Source organism: Phyllostomus discolor, chromosome 2, assembly GCF_004126475.2.
Source record: "Phyllostomus discolor isolate MPI-MPIP mPhyDis1 chromosome 2, mPhyDis1.pri.v3, whole genome shotgun sequence".
In the NCBI taxonomy this organism is placed as follows: Eukaryota; Metazoa; Chordata; class Mammalia; order Chiroptera; family Phyllostomidae; genus Phyllostomus; species Phyllostomus discolor.
Genome location: NC_040904.2, coordinates 100,560,381 through 100,585,898, shown reverse-complemented (window position 1 = coordinate 100,585,898; position 25,518 = coordinate 100,560,381). Strand labels below are relative to the sequence as shown.

The 25,518-nt window shown below is 35.2% G+C and overlaps 1 protein-coding gene across 6 annotated transcripts in view; it reads right to left on the bottom strand.

The window, feature by feature from the left end:
• STXBP5L (syntaxin binding protein 5 like) overlaps positions 1-25,518 on the bottom strand; it is a 335,631-nt gene that overhangs the window by 42,406 nt on the left and 267,707 nt on the right. For 2 of the 6 annotated variants that reach the window (XM_036018147.1, XM_036018149.1), the window contains 2 exons: positions 24,027-24,119; positions 16,151-16,201 (listed from right to left, as the gene is read on the bottom strand). The exons of 2 other annotated variants lie outside the window; for them this stretch is intronic. In XM_036018147.1, the coding sequence (XP_035874040.1) occupies positions 16,151-16,201; positions 24,027-24,119 (144 nt within the window). The remainder of the gene's footprint in view (positions 1-16,150; positions 16,202-24,026; positions 24,120-25,518) is intronic. 2 more of the 6 variants (XM_028505036.2, XM_028505037.2) reach the window with 1 other exon arrangement.

Here is a 25,518-nt window from a genome sequence, read left to right as displayed (position 1 = left end):
ATCTACTTGAATGGCTGGAGGACTGGAATTCTTTGGAGGCTTCTTTATTCACATGCCTGGGCTAGTGACCCAAAGACTGAGTTCAGCTGGGACTGCCAATTGTGGCTTCTTCAGGAGGCTTGGATTTCCTCATTGCATGGTGACTCTTCAGAGCTTCAAAAGTCTGGCAATTAATTTGAAAGTGGAATGGAAGCCATATTCCCACTGCTTTAGTGTTATTGCAATGGAGGCCTTGTTTTATTTTGTTTTGCTCTGAAAGCAACCTTCCAGTGTCCAGTCACAAGCTTTCTGTATATCAAGACACTGTTGTAGTAGATTCCTGATCTTGTAACAATATGCTTTTTCATTCAACAATTGATTGGCAGTAGTCTTCTGATTCTTTGCTTCTAACAGTAGAAAAAATGCCTGCTCTCCTATCTGCTTGGTGGCCTTATTCTGAAAGTTATAGGTGAAGCTTAGGAGTTTATTTCTCCAATCTTTCAGTGATTTGATAAGCACCTAGTTTCTTGTATGAAATCACTTTGAACATTAACACAACTAGAATGGTTTTCATTTTCTAGAACTGCTCCCTGATTACAAGAGTGCTTTAGCCCAGGTGTAGAGCTCTGCACAGTGTAGAGAAAGTTCAACATTGTAAAAAATTCAATTGTAAAACAATAAGCATATTAAAGTAGAAGGGAAATTGTTATTCTTTATTTCACAGAAAGATTCCCAAATTTTAAAAATTTACAAGCTAATTCTATTGTGTCTTTAAATCAAGATTTGATTTAATGTATTTTTTGAGTAAAAAAAATTTAAAAAATTTTTAACTTTATTTTTATTGTTGACACACTTAAAAAGAGCATTTAATCTCACAAAGAAAAATTGTTCACATAGGATGATTTAAAGTCAATAAACCATGTAGGTTTTTCTTCTCTGTGTTTTTAATTAGTAATCTAGTCAAAGGTTAAGAAGGGCAAATCAGTTATTATACTACCACTCTAACCTCAAGGTTTAATATTTATAATCATTACTATTGCAGAATCAAATTCTGAATCTTAGTTAATAAGTTTCTATTTGACAGACCCCCCATAACTCCTAAATAACAAAATATTTGGATATTACCCCTCCATTTTTAAATGATGCAACCATACTAGAATAACTCAATGTTGTAAAGAAACACTTTTTTAAAGTTTTACCTCCCAGTCCTGTTTTTTCATTTAATTTTTTCAATTATTGAACATGAAATAAAGAAGTTGCATAAAGTCTTTGTCTGGAAAAGAAAATACATGAATTCTCTAAAATATTCACAGTTATACCTAAAATGATGAAGTAGGTCTGTTATCATTCATAAGTAAATTAGTGTTTTATTGCAAAAATAAGTATTTCTTAAAATGTCAGCCTATTGTAAAAAAAAAAGAAATAAGCCAAATGCATTAAAAACAACACACTTGTTTGCATTCCATATGCATTCTATATTATTTTAAAGAATCAGGGTCCTTTAGGATTTGAAAAATCTTAGCAATCACCTAGTTTATCCCCTAATACAATGCTCTTATTAGTCCCACCTCTGTTCTTTGCTTTAATTGATTTTATTGGTTATGCTATTACAGGTGTGTCATTTCTTTCTCCCCTTTATTACCCTCTACCCTGCACCCCCCACCCACCAGCATTCCCCTACCTTAGTTCACGTCCATGGGTCATACATATAAGTTCTTTGGCTTTTCCATTTCCCATATTATTCTTAACCTCCTCCTATTTTGTACCTACCATTTATGCTTCCTATTCCTTGTACCTTCTCCCCCCTTCTCCCCCAACTGCTTCCCTGCTAATAACCCACCATGTGATCTCTATTTCTGTGAGTCTGTTCCTATTCTAGTGTTTGCTTAGTTCATTTTTGTTTTTGTTTTTTAGGTTTGGTTGTTGATAGTTGTGTTTGTTGTCATTTTGTTTGTATTTTTGATCTTCCTTTTCTTAGATAAGTCCCTTTAACATTTCATATAATAAGGGCTTGGTGATGATGGACTCCTTTAACTTGACCTTATCTGGGAAGCACTTTATCTGCCCTTCCATTCTAAATGATAGCTTTGCTGGATAGAGTAGCCGTGGATGTAGGTCCTTGCCTTTCATGACTTGGAATAATTCTTCTTACAACCCTTTCTTGCCTGTGAGGTTTCATTTGAGAAACCAACTGACGGTCTTTTGGGAACTCCTTTGTAGCTAAGTCTCTCCTTTTCTCTTACTGCTTTTAAGATTCTCTCCTTGTCTTTAATCTTGGGTAACTTAATGATGATATGCCTTGGTGTATACTTCCTTGGGTTCAACTTTTTTTGGACTCTGAGCTTTCTGGACTTCCTAGAAGTCTATTTCCTTTGCCAGATTGGGGAAGTTATCTTTCATTATGTTTTCAAGTAAGTTTTCAATTTCTTGCTCTTGTTTTTCTCCTTCTGGCAGTCCTATGATTTGGATGTTGGAATGTTTAAAGTTGTCCTGAAGGTTCCTAAGCCTCTCATTTTTTTTTTTTTTTGAATTCTTGTTTCTTTGTTCTGTTCCAGCTGAATGTTTATTTCTTCCTTTTGTTCCAAATTGTTGATTTGAGTCCTGGTTTCGTTATCTTCACTGTTGGTTCCCTGTACATTTTCCTTTATTTCACTTTGCATATCCTTCACTTTTCCCTCTATTGTTCGACAATACTCAACCATTTCTGTGAGCATACTGATTACCAGTGTTTTGACCTCTGCATCTGATAGGTTGGCTATCTCTTCATTGCTTAGTTCTATATTTGGAGCTTTGGTATGTTCTTTCATTTGGGCCATATTTTTTTTTTGTCTCAGTGCACCTATTATGTTGTAAGGGACAGAGCCTTAGGTATTCGCCAGGGCAGAGCAATCCACTTTGCTGCATTGTGGTGCTGTATGTGGGGGAGGGAACCGAGAGGGAACAATGTCACTTGCTTGGCTCTCAACTGGCTTTTAGTCACTTCCCCTGCTCCCCACAAGCAAATTGGGTCCTTCTGGTGCTGATTCCTGGGTGGGCGGGTTTGTGTATGTTTTAGATCCCTGTGGGTCTCTCCAATGAACTCTCCTGTGAGGCTAGGAGTTTCTCCCACTGCTGCAATTTCCACAGATTTTTATAGCCAGAGGTTTTGAGGCTTTATTTCTGTGTTGTGGAACCCCATGCTGTGTGGTCTGTGTTGCTCCCCAGTTGCTCCTCCTGGTTCATCTGCATGCAAATGTGGGCCCACCTGCTCTACCAGCTACCTCATCCAGTCCACTAGCTGCTACCTCACCCGCCTCAGTCCTCTAGGCAATGCCTTGTTGCTAGTCCTCTCCTTCCCAGTTGCCCATCTCCGCTCCTCCTATAGGTCTAGATGAATGTTTCCCATTTAACTCCTTGGTTGTCAAACTTCCATACAGTTTGGTTTTCTCAAAGTTCTGGTTGTATTTTGTTTTTAAACTTGTTGTTGTCTTTCTTTTGGTTGTGCAAGGAGGTAAAGTATATGTACCTATGCTTCTATCTTGGCTGGAAGTTCTCCATTTTTTTCTCTTTGCTTTCTTAGTCTAGGTAAAGGTTTGTCAGTTTGTTGATCTTTCAAAGAACCAATTTTTGATTTTGTTAATTATTGTTTTTTAATCTCTATTTTGTTTCTCTTCTCTCTAATCCTTCTTTTAGCTTTGGGTTTAATTTGCTCTTTTTTAGTTTGTTACAGTGTAGAGTTAGGTTACTGATTTTTCTTTTTAATATAGTTGGTTTTTAGTGTCACTCAGGTCTTCTCTTTCCTTTTTGATTTCCCATCTAGATTTTCTATTCATTAATGAAAGCAGGCTATTGATGTTTCTAACTATTATGGTAGAAATGTCTAATTCTTTTTTAAGTTTTGTCAATGTTTGTTTTATATATTTTTGGGTTCTGCTGTTAGGTGCATATTTGATTATAATTGTTATATCTTCTCACCAAATTGACCCTTTTGTCAATATGTAATCTTGTTTTTTGTCTCTTCTAACAGTTTTTTTTTACTCAAAGTATACTTTGCATGATATTAATATTTCTACCCAAGCTCCCTTTTGGTTACATTTTGCATGGAGTATCTTTTTCCATCCTTTTAATTTCATCCTATTTGTATGTTTTAATCTCAAATGAGTTTCTGATAGACAACATACATTTGGATTTCTATTCTTAGTCTATTCTGCCAACCTGTCTTTTATTTGGTGAGTTTAATTCATTTATATTTAAAGTAATCACCAATAAGGAAGCTCTCCTGACATTTTTCTGTTTTTCTAGAAGTGTATCTTTTGTTGTTCCTGAGTTGCTCCAATTTCACTTTTATTTATTTTTCACTTGTGTGCCTTTATTTCTTCCACATTTCCTTTTCTGTACATTTTTAGTTATTTTCCTAATGGTTATTTTGGTGATTATAATCTACATCCTAAGTGTATAACATTTATATTTTTAACTAATACCAATTTAGCTCAATAGTATACAAAATTCTGCTCCTATACAGCTCCATCACCTTCCCTTATGCTGTTATCTTATTATCATTTTACACTACATGCCCATTAAGAAGGATTTATAATTGTTATTTATTAATTGTATCTTAAAACATGTTGGGGAAAAAACAGGAGTTAAAAAACAAAAACATAATACTGAAACCCAAAAATATAATACTGTTTTTTATGTCTACCTGTGTAGTCACCTTTACCATCATTCTTTACTTTACTATATGGCTTAAAGTTATTGCTTAGTGTCCTTTCATATCAACCTGCAGGACCCCCTTTAATATTTCTTGTAGGAAGAGTCTAATAGTGATCAATACTCTCTGCCCTGTTTATCTGAGAATATCTTAATTTTAATTTTTGAAGGAAAATTTTGCCAGATATACAATTTTTTTCTATAAAATTTTATTTCATATTAATTTCAGGTATAGATATGACTTCTTTGTTGAAAGTTCTTTTAGCACTTTAAATAGGTCATCCCACTGTCTTGTGGCCTCTTTGGTTTCTGACGTGAAATTGGCTATTAATATTATTGAGGATACCTTATACATGATGAGTCACTTCTCTCATGGTGCTTTAAAAATCCTCTTTGTAAAGTTTAATTGTAATGTATCCCAGTGTGAGTCTCTATGAGTTTTTCGTATGTGGAATTCATCAAATTTCTTGGATTTGTAGATTCAAATCTTTCCTCAAATTTGGCAGCTTTCAGCCATCATTTCTTTAAATATTCTTTCTTTCCATTTGGCTTTTCTCTTCTCTTTCTGGTACTCCTATAATATGTTAGTATACTTGATGGTGTTTTACAAGTCTCTTAGCTTCTGTTCACTTTCTTTTTGGTTCTTTGAGTCAATAATTTCAAATGTACTATTTTCAAGTAGGCCAATTTCTTCTGCCGATCACACACAGCTGCTGTTGAATCTACACTGCATTTTTCATTTTAGCTACTTGTAATTTTTAGTTCTAATTTTTCTATCCGGTTCATTTCTATAATTTCTATACCTTTATTGGTAGATTCTATTCATTTACCCATTGACTGTTATCCAAGATTCTTCCTTTTTTAAAATTTGTGCTTGTTTTCACTTCACAATTTCTTAATTTTTTAAAAAAAATTAAGTTATTTTTCATCACTCTGAGTATCCTAAAACATCTTATTTTTTAAGTCTTTGCATTCTTTTAATAAAATTATTTCATTTGGAATGAAATATAGTCATTAATTTTTTGTTTTCTTTCTTAGCCGTTAGATTTGTTTATGCAGTCTAGATTTTTTTTTCTAGCTTCCCTTTTTTGTTGTCTACTCTGGGTAAATAGTTTTGTATTGCTAACTATTTTATAGATCCCTAGTCCATAATATTCAGTGATCTTGATTCATGATTTTATTGGGGGTATAAAAAAAATCTAGCTACTGATTTAGTAAGTCAGAAACCAGGCCCATGAGTTGTTTGAGGATTTAAAATTTCTTTCTACTTTTTGTTAATTTCTTAGTCATGAATTTGTGATTAAAGAATGTGATTTGTAATATTTTACTTAGAAATATTGAGATTTCCTTTGTGCATTTGACATATATTTCAATTTTGTAAATTTTTGATTACTTGAAAATAACATTTTCAACATACAAAGTCAAGATTTATTAAATAAATCTTCCATGTAAATTATGTTTCTTTGCTCCTCTGTGGTCTCTTATTTTTTGTCTTCTTAAGTTGTCTTTAAATTATGTTAAAATCTTATTATTATTGCATTTGTTTATTTCTTCTTGTTTTTTATATTTATATAGTCATGACATATAATTGTTACTCCTATATTATTTGGTTTATAAAAATTTATAATAAAACAGTGTCATTGTGGATGGCACATTTCATCACTGTAAATATAAACACTTTTCTAATTTAATATATTCTGCTTTGAACTCAATTTTGATATTAACATCATAACTCCTGTTTTAGTTTTTCTAGTAGTTGCCTAATATGTCCTACTACTCATCTTTTTGAATTGCTGTCTTGTATGTTTCTGTTATTGAATTTTTTTGTTATACATGCTGAAAGCCTTCTTCTTACAAAAAGTGAATTATTTTAGTTATAGCTATTAACATGAGAGACATTTTGTCTTAGTTCTGTTATATTAAAAATCACATTAAGTATTTTTATTTAAGTTTCTGGGAGACAATTTTCATGGCATCCCACCACCTTTAAATTGATGTGGCATTTTTCTGTAACATAGTGCTTAAAGAGATTTTCCCAAGAATGGAATGAACCCTGATTGGTGTGACTCAGTATGTTGGGCATGATCCTGCAAACCAAAGGTCACAGGTTCAACTCCCATTCCGGGCACACACTTGGGTTGTGGACCAAGTCCCAGGTTGGGGGTGTGTAACAGGCAACTGATCATTGTTTCTCTCATGTGCCAATGTTTCTGTCCATCTCTTTCTTCCTCACTTTCCCCCCTCTCTAAAAATAAATAATAAAATCTTTAAAAAAATGGAATGAAACAGCAAAACAAAATTTTAAAAGACTGCTGCTTTAAAAATCTAATACTTTCCCCAATTATATTCAAACAAAACACACAAATGGTATTTGCATGATATCATTTTTAAGTATTTCCTTATGGTTGGATTTCCTCACTACCATGTAAATGACAGAGCTGCAATCAGTTGTATATGCTAGATCATAGAGGTTCACTCAGTTTCACATCATTTGAAGACCATGGATAGAGGACTCTAAGGAGTTTAAATCCCAAAATGTCACTGTTCCATTGGTTCCTATAGGGTAAAATGTCCAATAATATTTCTTATCCACCTCATGTATAGGTGCTTGAGTGATGCTACTGTGGTGCAGCATCTCTCAGACTGTATTGTGGTCCTCAATTGTGACTCTTGTCCATGTTGTGGAAGTGTTCCATAATTGACATGTTGTGCTAGATACTATGTTTTGGAATGCCTATTTTGGAGACTAAGCTCAAGCAGCCATGGTTGTCTTAGTTAAAGAGCACTGGGCAGCAGTCATAGTTAGCAGTTCCAACACTGTTCTCTGAGGCATATAATATACTCAGGAGTAGCAGACATTCTGTTTTCAGACTGAAACCTGAACACTGTTTAAGGCATCAACAATGGACATGAAACTGTCATGGCTGACCCAGGCCAGAGAGTTTCCACTGGCAGAGAAATTGCATAGGAGATCTATTCTCCAATGCCACCAAACTCTCACATGAGCTAACCAAAATGCATTCCACTGTCCTATGCCATACTGGTTGGCTTTTCATCCACTTTAATGTATGCAGAAGCACTCTTCATTTGTAATAATACCATCCTATTTCCAGCACAAATTGTTGCGATGCCAATCAAAAATGAAAACTTGAATTCACTTTGTAATGTGTTTGCTTACCCACTTGTCATTTGCATACTCAGGTAACAAACAGAAATGAACTGTGCTTAACAATCCACAGAAAATTTGTTCTCTACAAGGGAGGACTTCACAAAAGTGGCTGCATGACTAATTCTCAAGATCACCAGGTTTAGTGTCTAGGCACTATCTATTTGACTACTGCAAAGGGCAATGTGATTGTTCACAAGAGCTGGTCAATAATTGATGTATCCATTGTGCTCCTGGAGTTCATGAGGTTTCACACATTGGCTCCCATTCCTCTTACAGATGTGAACTTTGTGGCTAAGGGCAATCTGAGGATGATTCATCTTCCAGGCAGGAAAAGTGATTGGCTCTAGTGAAAATTGTTACAGGGATAGCATTCTTGGTATCTTCCAAAGGTAGAAAGCTGTGGTCAGAGTAGCCATGACAGGCTCAGAGCAGAGACTTTGGAGACTAGTAAGTTAACAAACTGGCTCTTTTTCCATTCTGCTTTCACTTGTTTTTTAAATTGTTTAATTATATTTTATTGATTATGCTAATACAGTTGTCCCAATTTGTCCTCCTTGTCCCCTTCTGCCCCCTTCCACCCAGCACCTGCCCCCTTCAGGCAATCCTCTCACCATTGTTTATCCATCTTGTTTGGGACTTTCTGTGCTGCCTGAACTTGCATGTCTATTTCCTTCACCAAATTAGGGAAGTTTTCTGTCATTATTTGTCAAATAGATGTCCAATTGCTTTCTCTCTCTTCTCCTTCTGATGCCCCTATGATGTAAATGTTGGGATGCTTGAAGTTGTCCCAGAAGCTTCTTACATTACCCTAATTTTTTGGATTCTTTTTTCTTCTTGTTCTGATTGTTTTTTGCTTCCTTATGTTCCAAGTCATTCATTGATTCTCAGCTTCATCCACTTCAATTTACTGTTGCTCACCTGTAAATTGTTCTTCATTTTAATTAGTGTATCCTTTGTTTCTGACTGGATCTTTTTTATGCTATTGAGGTCCTAAGTTCTTTGAGTATCCTTATAATCAGTGTTTTGAACTCTGCCATCTGATAGATTGCTTATCTACACTTTGTTGAGCTCTTTTTCTGGAGTTTTGATCTGTTTTTCATTTTGGCTGTGTTTCTTTGTCTCCTTTTTTAAGATTTTATTTATTTATTTATAAACAGAGGGGAAGGGAGGAAAAAAGAAAGGGAGAGAAACATCAACGTGTGGTTGCCTCTCACACATCCCCCACCAGGAACATGGTCCACACCCTAGGCATGTGCCCTGACTGGGAATTGAACTGGCCACCTTTTGATTTGCAGGCCAGCACTCAACCACTGAGCCATACCAGCTGGGGCTGTCACCTTGCTTTAGCAACCTCTCTGTTTCTATGTATTAATTACAGCTGTATGACTCTCTGTCTTGGTAGTGTGGTCTAATGTAGTAAGTGTCCTGTAGGGTTCAGTGGCACACCCTTCCCTGTTATCCAAGCTGGATACTCAAGGTGCAGCTTTCATGTGGGCTGAGTATATCATCCTCTTGTAGGTGAGCCTTGATTTGCTGTTGGCAGGTCAATCAGAGTAATTTATCCAGGCAAGTCAGCTGCAAGAACTGGCTGTGACCACTGACCACCAACCTTCACCCTCTGTGGAGGATGAGCTGTGCAGGGGCAGGGAGGTGGTGTTTTGTTGTGGTCTTTAGCTGTCCACTGGGTATGCAGGCTCTGGGGTTTTGCAGGTGGTGCAAGCCGAGGTCAGCCCCCACCTGTGTTCTGCCCAGGGCCATGCGGCATGAGCTATCAAGCAATCTGAGTTAGGTACTACTTGTGCTGGGCTTACAGATTCCCAGGTGAAGCCAAGCTGTGAATCTAGGTTGACTGCAGCTAGTGCTGGGCCTGGTACCACTTAGCAAGTAGTACCTGGGTCGGGGGGCTCACTGAGGTCAGCTATAGCTTGTTTGAGAGGATCTGAGAAGTTGTGAAACAGGAGCCAAGACCAGCCATTCATATGGAAGAGTCACTGTTAAGAGCTTGGGTCGGCCCATAAGTTGGGTGGGATGGAGCTTCAGGGGGATTTCCAGGGCAGGACAAACTTGATAGCCAGGTTGAGAGAGTATCAGATATGGCACCCACCTGTTGACTCTGTGGCTCTGTGGGGGGAGGGTTCAGAAAAGGGAAAGTTACCTTTGCACATCTTTCTGTGTGGGAGAAAGCTGTCCCCCAGTTCTTGCCTTGATGTCAGACACTTCAGTTCCTCCCTGTATGCCACTGGTGCCTTTTAAGTTGCTACTTTAGGGCTGGTGGTCAAAGGGAGTGAGTCTAAGTCCATGTGGGTTTTAAGAGGGACTGCTTGAAATTCCAGAAGTTTCTTCCACTGGTTCAACCCCACTAGTTTTTGCAGCCAGAAGTTATGGGGAGTAATCTTCCTGGCACTGGAACCCTGGGCTGGAGGGCCTGGTGTAGGGCTGGGATTCCTCTCTTCTGAGGTATCCCTCCTGAATTTTTATCCACTACACATGGATGTGGGATTAGTCCATTTTCAATCTCCACCCCTCTGACCAGTGTGGATGGATGTGGTTTCTTTAATTCTGTAGTTGTCAGACTTCCATTCTATTCGATATCTGATGGTCCTGAGTGCTGGTTATTCCACAGTTTTGTTGTAATAATGATGTGATTGTGTGAGGAGGCAAGGTGTGTTTTCCTATGCTGCCATCTTGACTGGAAGTTTCTTTTCTATTTTTATGCTTTCTGTAGTTACTTACACTATATGGTCTGTATTTTCTATGGTTTTTTTTTTTTTGCTTAATTTTTGAAGTTCTAGGGTATTTTAATTTTATTCAAGTAGTTACCTTGAAGGTATATTCTTAATTCTTTATTTCTTGAGTTGTTATCTATGCATAATATCAATTATTTTCACCTTTTGGAAAGTAAAATTATTATAATTCCTCTTCTTCTATTTGCTCTTTTCTTAAAATATTTTATTTAGTTATTTTTAGAGAGAGGGAAAGAGAGGGAGCAAGATAGGGAGAGAGACATCAGTGTGAGAGCAAAACATGATCAGTTGCCTCTCACAGGTGCCCTGATCAGGGACTGAATCCCTGACCCAGGTTTGTGCCCTGAAAGGAATTGAACCTGTAACTTTTCAGTTTATAGGATGATGCCCAACCAAGTGAGCCACACTGGTCAGTGCTGCTTTTGCTCTTAATTCAGCATCAGTTAATCACCAAATTAGCTACAGAATCATTCATTTTTTTGTTGGCAATCTTTTACCTCCTTGCTAGCTTCCATCTCTCAATTTCAAAATTATACTATTATTCCTATATTATGAATTTTAAGTTTACATTCTATTTTATAATCATTTTTGCCTCTGCTGTTTAACATTAATTCTACAATTACATAAATTAAATACTCACTACTTGTCCTCTGACCATGGCTTCTCCATACATCTTTTCATTAGCTGGGTATCAACCTATAGTAGATTTTTTTCAGACCTCATGGGCATATGTGTTTCATTTGTAGTATTCTATGATGCATATATAATATGTCCACAATGTTATCTGCCAGTAAGGTTTGAGTTTCATAAAATTAATTCATTTTTATATTTTTAATTAAAAAATCTAGTTTATAAGGAAAAGAGAAATGTCTATTTTTGATAAAAATGAAATGATAGTTTTTCATTAAGTGTAAAAATGTTTCTTATAAAGCAATTTCTCATGAATATGGCAATTACTTTATAAAGTCTAACTATTTAAGGGTTCTAACTGCATAAATCACCAATGTATGAGGTTTTCACTACTATTATTAATAATTTATTGTTACTATTATACTAGTCCTGATATCATAAAATGCTAACTACTTAAAAGTTCTAACTGCATGTGACCATTGTATAAGGTTTTCACTGTTATTACTATTATTTTATTGTTACTGTGATACTATTCCTGTTCAGGATAATTTAACAAAAAAGTTATATTACTATCAACATTTGTTCTTAGTGAGCAGCTCATATACACAGCCATTAATACGTTTAGATAGGTGAATGTTATTTATTAATTTGAGCTTGAGATTGCCCCCTACACTGCAGACCTTCATTTCTAATTGTTCACTGGATGCTTATCATGGATGTTCCTATAGCAACTACAACTTATTTTCCTTTCTTCTCAAATCAGGTATTCTCCATGAGAGTTATTCTCAACATTCTGTAGTCATCCTTGACTCTTCCCATGCCCTCTTCCCTTACTGTTCCCAGTTCTGCATCAGTAAACTCCTTCTTTGCTGTTCATTTTCACTGTTATCCTACTTCAGGCCCTCATTTGGCCTACTGCAATAGCTTATTAAATATTCTCCTTCTTTGTCTTCTTTGTTAATAGATTATACACTATTGTATATCTTCCTAAAGCATGTTACAAGCACCCAAGGTATATTTTATACTGAGGTTTTACATTGGAAGAATTTTCATATACGCAGACATTATCCTCTTTCAGAAGTCTTATAATTTTTTTCTGGAAATTGTGGGAAACCAGTTTTAAAAATAAAATTACATTGATTACATATTTAGAAATAGAGATTTAATAAAAGTTTATTATGACTCCTTTTAAGTGCAAATTACCCTTTAGTAAAGTAATGAACACATGACTATTTTATCTTTTATATATATCTGAGTTTTCATAATTCATCTTTTCTTAAAGTATGTATGAAAATAGTGAGAATGAAGCAATTGAAAGAGAGATAATTGGAGTCCTGATGAAACTGACATTGGTAGATACTGTTTATTAATATGTTTATTAATATGTTTATTAATAATGACCATGTGTAACTAATCTCAAGATTAGAATTATAACTAAAATTTCTTTGCTACTTCTAAAAATATAAAAGTGGGCTGGAAATTTTCTTTCTTTTCCATATTTCCTTTTCAACATTCTAGAACAAAATTTTATGATTGTGGAAATCATGTAAATATCTGAATGCATGATTTTTTAGAGAAAAGCGTTATTAGTCTCCATTTGACATTTGTCACAATACATGCTACACAAAATGGCAGGTAGTTATAAGATTATAAAGTTTGCAATGATATGTACTTGATTTAAATTTAATTTTTCTACTAGCTGTGTGGCCAGAGGCAAATTTAAATTTTTCATAGCCTTAACTTATTCATTTGTAAAGTGGGAACTGTATCACCTTCCTTATCTCAGATAATATGTACATATCAGAAAGTATAGTGTCTGACACATAGTAGGAGGTCAACAAATGAAACTATAATGTTGATTCTTCCTTTGACATCAGTTACACTAGTAAAATACTAATTTACTTAATAGTTTATTTATTGAACTAATAATAATATTACTGAGCTAATGATAATTAGCTTACTGCATCAGAGCTTTGCATTGTAAAAAACTGAACAATATGTTAAGAAAAGAATTTAACAACTGTGAGGATTAAATTTGCTCAAAGGTCTGTAAAATACTATAATTATCTAATTTAACTGAATTCATATAAAATTTTTATGTAATTATATTTTTAAAGTATATTTTATTGATTATGCTATTACAGTTGTCCCATTTTTTTCCTCCTCTTTATTCCCCTCTACCCTGCCTCTAACCAACATTCCCCCACCTTAGTTCATGACTATGGGTTGTAGATATGAGTTCTTTGGCTTCTCCATTTCCTATACCATTCTTAACCTCCCCCTGTCTAGTTTGTACTAGACAATAGCTAGTTATTAGACATTTATGCTTCTTATTCCCTGTGCCTTTCCCCCCATTCTCCCCTCTCACACTCCCTGTTATAACTCTCCATGTGATCTCCATTTCTGTGATTCTGTTCCTATTGTAGTTGTTTGCTTAGTTTGTTTTTGTTTGTGTTTTATGTTCAGTTGTTGATAGTTGTCAGTTTATTGTCATTTTACTGTTCATAGTTTTGATCTTCTTCTTTTTCTTAGATAAGTCCCTTTAACATTTCATATAATAAGGGCTTGGTAATGATGAACTCCTTTAACTTGACCTTATCTGGGAAGTACTTTACCTGCTTTTCCATTCTAAGTGATACCTTTGCTAGATAGAGTAATCTTGGATGTAGGTCCTTGCCTTTCATGACTTTGAATACTTCTTTCCAGCCCCTTCTTGCCTGCAAGTTTCTTTTGAGAAATCAGCTGATAGTCTTTTGGGAACTCCTTTGTAGCTAAGTCTCTCCTTTTCTCTTACTGCTTTTAAGATTCTCCCCTTGTCTTTAATCTTGGGTAACTTAATGATGATGTGCCTTGGTGTGTACTTCCTTGGGTCCAACTTCTTTGGGACTCTCCGAGCTTCCTGGAATTCCTGGAAGTCAATTTCCTTCACCATATTGGGGACGTTTTTCTTCATTATTTTTTCAAGTAAGTTTTCAATTTCTTGCTGTTCCTGTTCTCCTCTGGCACTCCTACGATTCAGATGTTGAAATGTTTAAAGTTATCCCAGAAGTTCCTAAGCCTCTCCTCATTTTTTTTTTGAATTCTTATTTCTTCATTCTGTCCTGGTTGAATGTTTATTTCTTCCTTCTGCTCTAAAATAATTGATTTGAGTCCCAGTTTCTTTCCCTTCACTGTTGGTTCCCTGTATATTTTTCATTATTTCACTTTGCATAGCCTTCACTTTTTCCTCTATTTTGTGACCTTACTCAACCATTTCTGTGAGCATCCTGATTACCAGTGTTTTGATCTTTGCATCTGATAGCTTGGCTACCTCTTTGTCATTTAGCTATTTTTCTGGCATTTTGATCAGTTCTTTCATTTGGGAAGGTTTCTTTGTCTTGGCATACCTATTACACTGTAAGGGGCAGAGCCTTAGGTATTTGCAAGGGTGGGGCAATCCACTTTGCTGCTTTGTGGCACTATATATGAGGGAGGGGTCAGAGAGGGAATAATGCCTCATGCTTGGCTCCTGCCCCACTTTCAGTCACTTCCCCTACTACCCACAAGCAAATTGGGCCCTTTTTGTGCCAATTCCCTGCTGGGTGGGCTTGTGTACATTCTAGGATCCTGTGGGTCTCTTCAATGAGCTCTCCTGAAAGGCTGGGAGTTTCCCCTTCTGCTGCAATTCTCACAGATATTTACAGTCAGAGATTTTGAAGCTTTCTCTTCCTGCACTGGAGCCCTGGGTTGTGTGGTCTGTCTCACTCCCCAATTGTTCCTCTGGGTTTATCCATACACAAATGTGGGACTGCCAGCTGCCAGCTTGCCTGCCCTGTCTTCCAGTACCACCTTACCATGCGTCCTCTCCTCCCTGGCTGCCTGTCTCTGCCCCTTTTATCAGTCTGAATGAAAGTTTCTTCTTTAACTCCTTGGTCGTTGGACTTCCATACAGTTCAATTTCCTGTCAGTTCTGGTTGTTTTTTGTTTTTAAATTTGTTGTTGTCCTTCTTTTGGTTGTGAGAGGAAGCAAAGTGTATCTACCCATGCCTTCATTTTGGATGGAGGTCTAAATGTAATTAGATTTTAAATTTGATGAAGTATTTATCTAACAGTTATTTAATACAATGAGATGAAGTATGTGACTATGGTCCACAAACTTTGGATGCCATGTTCAAAGTTCAGATCTTAAATCTACCATTTGTTAATAACATATGTGTAACAGCTTTGTATATTCTTAAGGATAATGCAAAGACCAATTATTGTATTTTTGTTATTTTTAACCATGACATTATTAGCATTTAATACTATGGCTTTGAATGAGAATAAAGGAGATGGAAAAAAAAGTAATTCGATTAAATTTTGAAAAAGAAAAACCATGTGGAATAAGCAGATAAAAGTTCTGAAACAAAACTATATGGAGGTGTCTTTAATGAAGCCTTATTTGCTTCAGCATTAGAATCATGAATGAGGCTGTGACCACCACAAAGAATAAACTAAAAGTGAATCAAATTTTCTATAATTTCCCTAGAATAAAAAAATGACCAAAACTCCATTCCTTTATATATCAGACTTTTTAAAATAGCATTACTTCTAAATGCTACTAATATAAAAATAACAAAAATAATTCCAGAAAAAAATGATGCCCATTTACATGAAAACAGTCACAAGGACCCATATGTGTGACTATTTAATGTTTAAAAACACTTTCATGATAAAAAGAAAACAAAAAATTATATACCTTGGTGTGTAATGATTTATAAAACATAATTTTGTAAAATGATTATTAAACACAATGTTGAATGCTGCCAACAGAACTGTATGGTGATTTTTAAAAAGCCTTTTGGAAAGACATTGAACATTGCCATCTAGTAAACTTGTGTTGTTCATGGACTGGTTAGTAAAAATGTTCAGCCAAATGAATGTAAGAAAACTTAAAATTGTTGGCTTTTGCCTACCGTACCAAGATCAGCCTTAAGATCTGTTGGCAGACTTAACTTTCTTGATCCTTTAACTGAAACAACAGAAAAAGGAAAAAGGCAGTTGTTAATTATATAAAATTAAAGAGGAATGTGGGGGGAACAGTATGTCTTACAATATAATTATTAAAATTGTGATAAACATTACATTGTGTGAGCATGTACGGGAGCAGAAATATTGTTCAATGTTAGTTTATTACCATTGAGTAGTAATTATTTAATATGCAAACAGAAACATGAGAAAAGTAATTGTTCTTACAGTAAATATTTTAAGTGTTTCTTTGCATGGTTTTTTTTTTATATGTAGTATGGAGTTGTTTCTTTTTTCTTTTTTTTTTTACTGATTTTAGAGAGAGGGAGAGAAAAGGAGAGAGAGAGAAAGAGAGAGACAGACAGACAGACAGACATAGATTTGTTGTTCCGCTTATTTATGCATTCATTGATTGATTCTTGTTTCTGACCTGACTGGGAATTGATCCTGCAACTAGTGTATCAGAATGACACTCTAACCAGCTGATCGCTAATAGGTAAAGAAGCATTGCAATAAATATATTAGGTTATATCATAAATAATGATAAGGGTAAAAACTGATACACTTTGTCAATAATTCTTTGAAATAGAAAGAATATTCTATTACAGATATATATGAAGTAGTCAAGGAAATTTTACTATGCCTATGGTGGGTGAAATGACTTCACTATCGAACACTATAATGTTAAATTCAGCAAATAAAACCTTGAAAATACAAAATTTTAAAATAATTTTAATTACATTATAGAAATCAAGCTTCCAGAAAGTATTTGGATAAACCAAGAAAATTCCAGCAATTTATTGAAAAACATTACTCATTATTTATCTGTTAATAAAAATTGGGCATCCAATAAAAATATTTAACTGGAATGCATGTTATCATATAGAGCAATGCATTAGGGAAAATCAATTGGGGGGATATTTTAAAAATTGATCCATAATTCAGATGAACTAAGGAAGTGGGACACTTACTATTTAAAACAAATTTTTTGTTTTTAGAGAGAGAGATCAATTTGTTGTTCCACTTATTTATGCATTCATTGGTTAATTCTTGTATGTGCCCTGACTGGGAATCAAACCTGCAACCTTGGCATATCAGGACGATGCTCTAACCAAATGAACTACTCAGCCAGGGCATTTCACTTAATTTTAAAAACATGAAGTAGTTGTTTATAATTTAAAGGTATGTTTTATAACTTTTTGTTTTTACTTTGTTTTTAAATAGGGTGCTTCAACATATCTATATAGTATAAATTATTTCAAAAATGGATCACAAAGATGCTTTTATAAAGAGGGCTAATAGTCCCTGCCTATTGGTCAATAAGCCCAGATGCATACATCAGGACAGTGACCACACTCTTCACTATTTAAATGGAAAACTCACCTCCTGTACTCCTCCTCACACTGGCTCTCAAATCTTTTCCACTTATTCCTCTCTCTACTTTGCCACTTACCTTTTTGGTTTCCTATAGACCACTTCCTACCTGAAAATAAACCCATGCTCAGTTGTGTAACAGGGAGAGAAGGGGGATAATTGTCACGGGACAAACTCCCAGAAATTTGGGAGTTACAGGTCAGAGAGCCTATTAACATGCAAGTAAAGTTTATTAACTCTAAGTTCTAATAGGAAGGCACAAGCAGAGGACAGGTGGCTAGAAGATGAGTGGCCAAGAGAGAAAAAGTCCTTTGTTTTGAGGACTCATAGTTGGCGGGGTAAGGGTGAAGAAGTTACATATTGATTGATGGGTAAATGTGGTTCCAGCTTCCCTCAGAGAGATGTGACTACCCAAAAGTAGGTATAAGTGGAGATCTGTTAACCCGATTCCTTATTTTGCTCTAGACTCTGTTTGTTCATTCTGTATACATGATAGCAGGCAGTTAACCAAAGTTGTTTATAGGCTTTTCTTTGGGCACTGTAGTTCCCCTCTCCTTCTCCCTTCCAGGCCTTGGGATAAATACACAGTCTCAAGGTTTTCCTTTTCCCAGCTCGTGGAGATGATACACAGACTTTCAAGGGTTCCCTGCCTCCTACACTATCTTGGTGTTTGGAGAGCCTGGCAACCTTATTGAACCAGGCTCAGGACAACTGGGTCAATGGGTAACCGTTTGCTTTTAGCCTTCTGTATCAAGTTCTAGTTAGATTGCAATGGTGAGGGCCCTGTCTTTATTTCCCCTCAGGCCACTCATTCTACCAAAACAGGATTAATTAGGGAACTTCTTTAATAACAATGTTAATAACAGTCTTCTGTTATTTATGAGTAGAATGACCCTCCTCTTTCCTTCTTCAACTAGTAAACTCCTATTCATCCTTCAAGACAGGTAAAAAAAATCACTTCATTTCTGATGGCAGCCTCAAACTTAAGGCTTATCTGGTGCTATTATCTTAATGTTCATAGCACCTGTGCACGTCTCCGTGTATACTTAACACATTTTATTATACTTGTTTTTTTTCACTCTGTCTGCTATCCACTAACATTCTGAAACTTGGAGTTCTCCAAAGATAGGGATTGTATTCCCAATACCTAATAAAGTATTGGTGTAGAGTAGGTATGTAATAAATATTTCTTCAATGAATGTTTGGAAAAAAACAGTAAAGCCAGAAGGCAGGGGTGAAAGTTTACTCTGGAGAGGTCTAAGCAAACTAAGAAAGTATGTTCAAGTGATAGAGTAATATGTTATGCATTAATATTTGAGAAATTTGGGTTGGAAAATGTATGGGGAAAAGGGAGTAAGAGGCAAGTAGTCTTGGAAGTGTATAAAATGAAAACAATACATATTAACATTTGCAATGTACCCCTGTGAGTGCAGCTCTGAATTTCTTCTTTTTACTGTTATCTAAGCTAAAGCATAGACAGTGCTATCATTTCATATTCTTAGACAAAGGGGAGAAAATAGAACATACAGACTTCTCTCTACTCACTGGCTTAGCACACTGCACAGAAAAGATGAGAATCCTGGCTCAAAGGAATTTTAGAGATTGTCTAGTCAAATATCCTCTCAATGCAAATATTCTCCTACAACATTCTTGACACCCTGTTTAAATAGTTCCACAATAGAAACCTTCAAAGGTATTTGTTAAAAAATCCAATTTAGGATTTGCTATAATTGCTACAGGATTTCTTTCTCTTGAGTTCAAACTCCTTGTCATGTTCATTTACTAATTTGTCCCAGTTCTAACCTCTGGAGCAATAAGGAGTAACTGATTCATGCTCTCACATGCCAGATCTTAAAGTACCTGAAGAAACTAAGGGGCACCTCCAGGTACTCTCAGTAGATCAGCAGAAATTTGTATTTAAAAAGTGTTGCAGGTGATACTGATGTGAAGAGGTGAGCAGGTCACATTTGGAGAAATGTTTTATGGTTTTATGAACATTAAGCAACCTATGGAATTTTTATTCAGGACCGTTTCACAAAAGGTACTTCCTGAGATGCATCTCAAATTTTCCATACACGACATGCCATATTGTCATATTAGCTATAGATACAGATAGAGATATCACTTTGCTGAGCATAAGGTCATTATGATTAGTTAGATATATATTATTAAGTTATCAGGTACTGTTTTAGTAACTAAGATTTTTTTCATCATAGTTGTACTTGATCTTCCATTTTCTAATAAGAAATAGAAGGTTGGTAGTTACAATGATAGTAATTCCCCTATTAGAAGAGGCTAAATGCCTTTTTGTAAAGCTCCACAAAAACTTTTGCTTTTCTCCAAGGCAAGTTTCCCAGTATTTGATGGAGTGAAGCCCAGTGATCAAGAATACAATGTAAACTGGATTCAAATGGTGACTCAAGTATTTGCCAGCCTGGTGACCCTGAACTAGTTACTTAATCTCAGGAAGATTATGTTTCTCCTCCTTTGTAAAAAGGTGGATTATGATAGTCCCCACTTGATAGGAATCTTGTCAGTAATAATTAAGGGAATATGTGTAAAGTTCTTAGCATGGTGTGGTTTATAACAATCATTCAGTATTAGCTATTGTTTTCATTATCAAATTTAGCTGACAAGAAAAGATTGTTTTCTATGGTATTCTATACCAAAAAAAATGATTTATCTGAGAAACATGCCCTACTTAAAATAGAGTGCATAGGATTAAGCACAGCACACTTGATAAGGCCTCCAACTATATCTAGTACTATTATTTCTTTGCTCTGCATAATGGTACTTCCTAAGAATCCACCATATTTTTAAGAATGATGACAGCCCACACTTGATTCACAATGGGCTTATTCTCTATAAAAATCTCTTATCTGCTATAAAAATCTCTTATCTGCTATAAAAATCTCTGTCATGTCGTGCATCATCACACAGAATAGTATCTTTAATTCTTCACACCTCGAAAAGCTGCCTGTCTTGGCTTGCAGACAGTAATACAACAAGTTGTGCCACAGGCACTCCAGCAGTGAGGCAGGGAGTAAAGCTGTGGCAAGTGTTAGATTCTTATGATCCCAGTCCTGTTAGATTCTGGGAAAATTATCAGAAAAATTCCTCTTGTTACTTTAACATGTTGTGGCATACATTTTTAGAAAGAAAAACAAAATTAAAAGCAGAAAAAATAATTCATAACTGTATACTAAAAAGGTGAATCTTATTCTATGTAAATATTTCTCAATAAATATGAGTTTTAAAAAATCTGAAGGAAAGCATCCCCAAAGATAGGGTTAGTCACTTACCTAATCACATTTATCACCTTCTGGCTTACCTAGAAATTTTTAGGAAGGATAGCCTAAGAGACCAAAGATCATGCGAATAAGTGAAAGGACTGACTGATGGCAAAAAACTTATTAATATCTATCTATGAACTCAAGCCTAAAGATCAGGTGATGGCCAAGCCACAATAGCACCAGATTAAAAACCGTTGCAGGAGTATTTATCTCCACTCCTTGATTCTTCTGCCTCCCAAACTCAGGTTGTTACAGTAAAGAGGCAGTGTAGTCTGGTGGCTTATGATAGCTAAACCAGGATGAGGTCATATGCTCATCCCTATCTTTGATCTTAGCCCTAAATAACAACAGAACTTCAGGCATTACAAAACGTTTTTGCCTGGGGGACTTCATGTATCTTGTTTGTGTCATCTCATTCAATCAACTATGTGTTCATATGCCCTTTTTCTGACTTCAATTCAATTCAGTCAGTGGACAGGTGCAGCCTAGCTCAATAGAGATTTTATACTGTTTTCAAATAAGTCTCAGTCAGATCCTTGTTTCCACATTTGAATCAAAATTTTGGGAACAGAGTGAACCCTGAATAAGTCAGAATATGGCTACAGAAATAATATAAAGAGCTGAGTTCAAAAGTTTCTGATATAAAGCTTCTTATTAGTTGTTTCTCGACTAGAAACAGCTAGATTGATTTTTTGGTTTTCATGAAGGATTTCTACTCTGTTATAAATAAACTATAACTAATGTTTGGAAATTTAAAATGGTAAAAGAGACAAATTCAGTCTCTTTAGGCCATGGATGTTTATTACTGCTTTTATAATAACTACTACTATATATTACTGAGAATGTTCTGGATACTAGCACAGTTAAGGTTAAGAAACTTGGCTAAAGTTATAATGGTAGAAAGCGGCAGGGTAAGGTCAAATTTCTCTGATTCCAAAGCTATGTTCTTTCACTAAGCAACCCAGTCTTCCTGCTTTAGATGCCATCTGTGTGGCCTAGATATCTTTTGTAAAATAAATGCATCTAATGCAGTTAAAATAAAAGTGGTTTATATTAGAATGTTTGTGGAGTTTACCTGTAAATTAACTTGGCTGGTTGAAATACAGTAATGAATTTCATTTGTCTCTATCTTCCCTATGCCAGAAACTAAGATTAGAAAAAATACCAGGTGTGTATACAGGTGTAGTTACACACACACACACACACACACACGTGCGCGCGGGGAGCAAACATTTTCAGTCATTATGCCATGGTGGAATCCTGAAAGGCATACATGACTGTAATTTTGTTGCCATTTTCCCTTTTTGCATTCTTCAGAAGTGGTTAAGATACAGCCAGGCTAAGAGGTATCTTTATTAGAACTTTCTCCAGCATAAAAATGTTTAATGTTATGACTCTGCTTTTATTACTACCTTAAAATATGTATTATTCCCATCTAGATGTTAATGAATCAGGGACTTTTTATTAGTATCTTATGAACAATTGTTAAATAATTATGAAATTTTATTTCTGTTCTTTTCTATCTTATAAACTCCCAGGGAGAACTAGGTTCTTACACACACTTTCTATAAGTACAAATAGGAGACCAAATAATTCAAGGTTAGAGAACCGTGAAGTCTGAAGAATTGGGTTGGTTCAAACTAAGGCATTTACTAGTAGGATAAGCTTGGACAAATTGTAGAATTTTTTTCTTGGCCATAATTTCTTCTAATACCAATGACACAGGGTTGCTGTAGGATTAAATAATACACATTTGTTTTAAAGTGCTATACTAATGTTGATTACCATTTTTAGCAAACAAGGCTTAATAAATTCAAAACGTGATGACAATTTGTTGATTTTGATGAACTCTAAAAACTAAAAATTATTTTCAAATTCAGTTTTTTCCTGGAACTTAAATGGAACTTAAGCTGTGTTTCTGATGTTTATGAGAAGTATTCTTAAGTTCTTTTGAATTTCTTAGTTAAAATATTGTCTGCTCATGACTCAGCAGCTTTTCACTTTTTCAATGCTTGGATGTCATATAATTTTAACTTTGATTATTTTTTATAATTCATGTTTTTTCATCTTATTAATAAAAATCAGAAAAAAAATGAAAATCAGGAAAAAGTCATAGGCTTTACAATCAAATGTAACTAAGCTGCAATTCTCCACAGACAAAGGCATATGACAAAGTTGTTGTAGTACATAGGAAAAAAAACTACTGTCTGGAAAAGTGTTGGTTGCAATTATCTTTAGGTTTCTTGGTTGCTGAATTTATTTGGGGTCTAGACCATTGCTAATTCATGTTTTTTAAAGATTTTATTTATTCATTTGTAGACAGCACGAGAAAGAGAGGGAGAGTAATATTGATGTGAGAGAGAAACATTGATTGGTTGCCTCTCATATGCAGCCCAAGTTGGGGACTGAACCCACAACCCAGGTATGTGCCCTGACCAGGAATTGAACTGGCACCCTTTTGCCTTGTATAATGATTCCCAACCAACTGACAGCCACACCAGCCAGGGCAGTAATTCAAGTTTTTTAAAGTTGCAGATCTGGTCACAACCATTTTGTAATGGTTTCCTAATCTAAGGAAGCTGTATAACTTGTGTTTGATTATGATTTGGTCCCTATGAGCTTCATCAAGTATTCAATGACTGCATAAAATTTAGATTATTGGACCTTACTACTTTCTGCTCACTATTTTTGAGAGAACATTGCTCCTTTGAGGCCATTCTTTATGTAGTTTTCATGATCATTACAGTTGTTTCTGATCATAGAAAATATTTAATTGTGTTAGGAAGAATTATGGAGATTTTTTACAAAACTCCTTTCTTTTTGGCTCTTAAGTTTTCCCCAAATTGTCTGTTGGTCTCTCCATATTTTCTTACTGGCCTGATACAAATAATTCATATACAGAGCATGAAAATAACACTATCAAAATTCTATGGAACATTTCAAAATTGTTCACAAAATCTTTAGGAATTTCTGCTTTCCTTCTAATGAAGTCAGTGTCTCTGGTTTTAACCATTGCTTCAAGGAAATTTGTCTTCGTTCATTAGGGACCTGTGTTTTCAGCACAACAAATAAGAATAAAGCTTTTGATACAAATTGTGAAGTTTAGAAAGTTGTGGAGGTGTGAGTAACTTGTTTGTTTATAAAAGAGATTTTCACTTTCACCTGGCAAGTGATGTACTTGATTCCTCTGTCTCACAGCTGGTATCTCATTCCTATAAAAGCCTGGTGCTGCCTCAGGAGTTCTGGTAGGAAGTCCTAAAGAAAAGGAATAAAAAACTATTGGCATGTAATTTCTTAGTCCAAGTGAACCAAGAATTTTTACCTTAGAGGCGAATTTCATGATAACTACTTAGAAGGGTCATTAGTTTATGCCTTTATCTGTGTATGTTGGTATGGCCCCAACAGAACACTTTTTGGAGGGAAAATGACTTCTTTGAAGGATATAGTAGTGTTCTAGGTACACAGAATCAAACAGGAAGAGCATTCAGAATAGGCTATAAGACCCAGGTGAAACTCAGATTTGAGGACAGAACTGGTTACTTCCTTGTTAGTATTTTGTGATATTTACCTCTATGATATTTAAATAAAGATTGCTTACTAAAGATGCCTAAATAAATATTTTTAGTAAAGATAAATATTTCTATCATCCTTGCCCTCAGTTGAACTTGACAGTATAGTAAGTTTATTGTATATGTGGATAGTGAGACTCATGAGGATGGATGGCTATACAGGTAGCAACAATATTAGGACTTAATGCCAGTCTAGAAAAAGATACTTATCTGACAAAATGACTTTTAAAGGCACAGTTTCAAGGAGAACAAAGTAGAAAATGCATATCTGTGAGCAGACATAACCCTACAGTTGAAGGCTTGGTTAGTGTTCAACTCTGTTCAAAGAAAAAGGTGCTGTTCTGTGCCAGGACCTAGTGGAACCAGGACTGAATGTTAGCAGTTCTGTGCCAGGACCTAGTGGAACTAGGACTGAATGTTAGCTCCTGCTCACCCCCTTGGGAAGTGTGTTTACATAGTACACGGATTGCACATGACCTTAGCTGCTAAGCAGAAAAGGGTTACAGGGTTTAAGAAAAAAACATTAGCAATTTGTAAAATTATTAGTTTAATGTTGGTTTCTGTAGGTAGACTGTCAGTTGCATTTGGCATGGAGTATGTTTATTTTGTTCACTAGTTTATTGTTAGTGGATAGCATCTTATCTACCTAACTGTAGATACTTAAAATTATTTGTTGAATTGTTGGTGATAATTAAATATTAAATGATTATATTATCCTAGAAGCTAAGAACATCAGCATTCTTGTTGGTTCATTGGGCTTCTTTCAGCTCCTAAATACTACTCTGTCCTCTCTCATTATCCTAAAGGATATATTTATAGTCCAAAACTTCGCTTTATTTTACTTGTAGTTTATTGGGCTAAAAGGGGGGTTGAGATTCATGTAGAAAATCAGAGTTATAAAATGATTACTGGTCTCCAGTTTCTGTAATTCCCAACCTCTCTTGCTGAGCAATAACTGTGTCAATATTTTAATCTGTTTTTAGCAGACTTTAAAGACATAAGTGTCTGAGATCCCAAAATAGATACTGAGAGATGAAGTAACTACTGAAAAGAATATTTAAAAAAGTTTCACAGAGCCATGATTC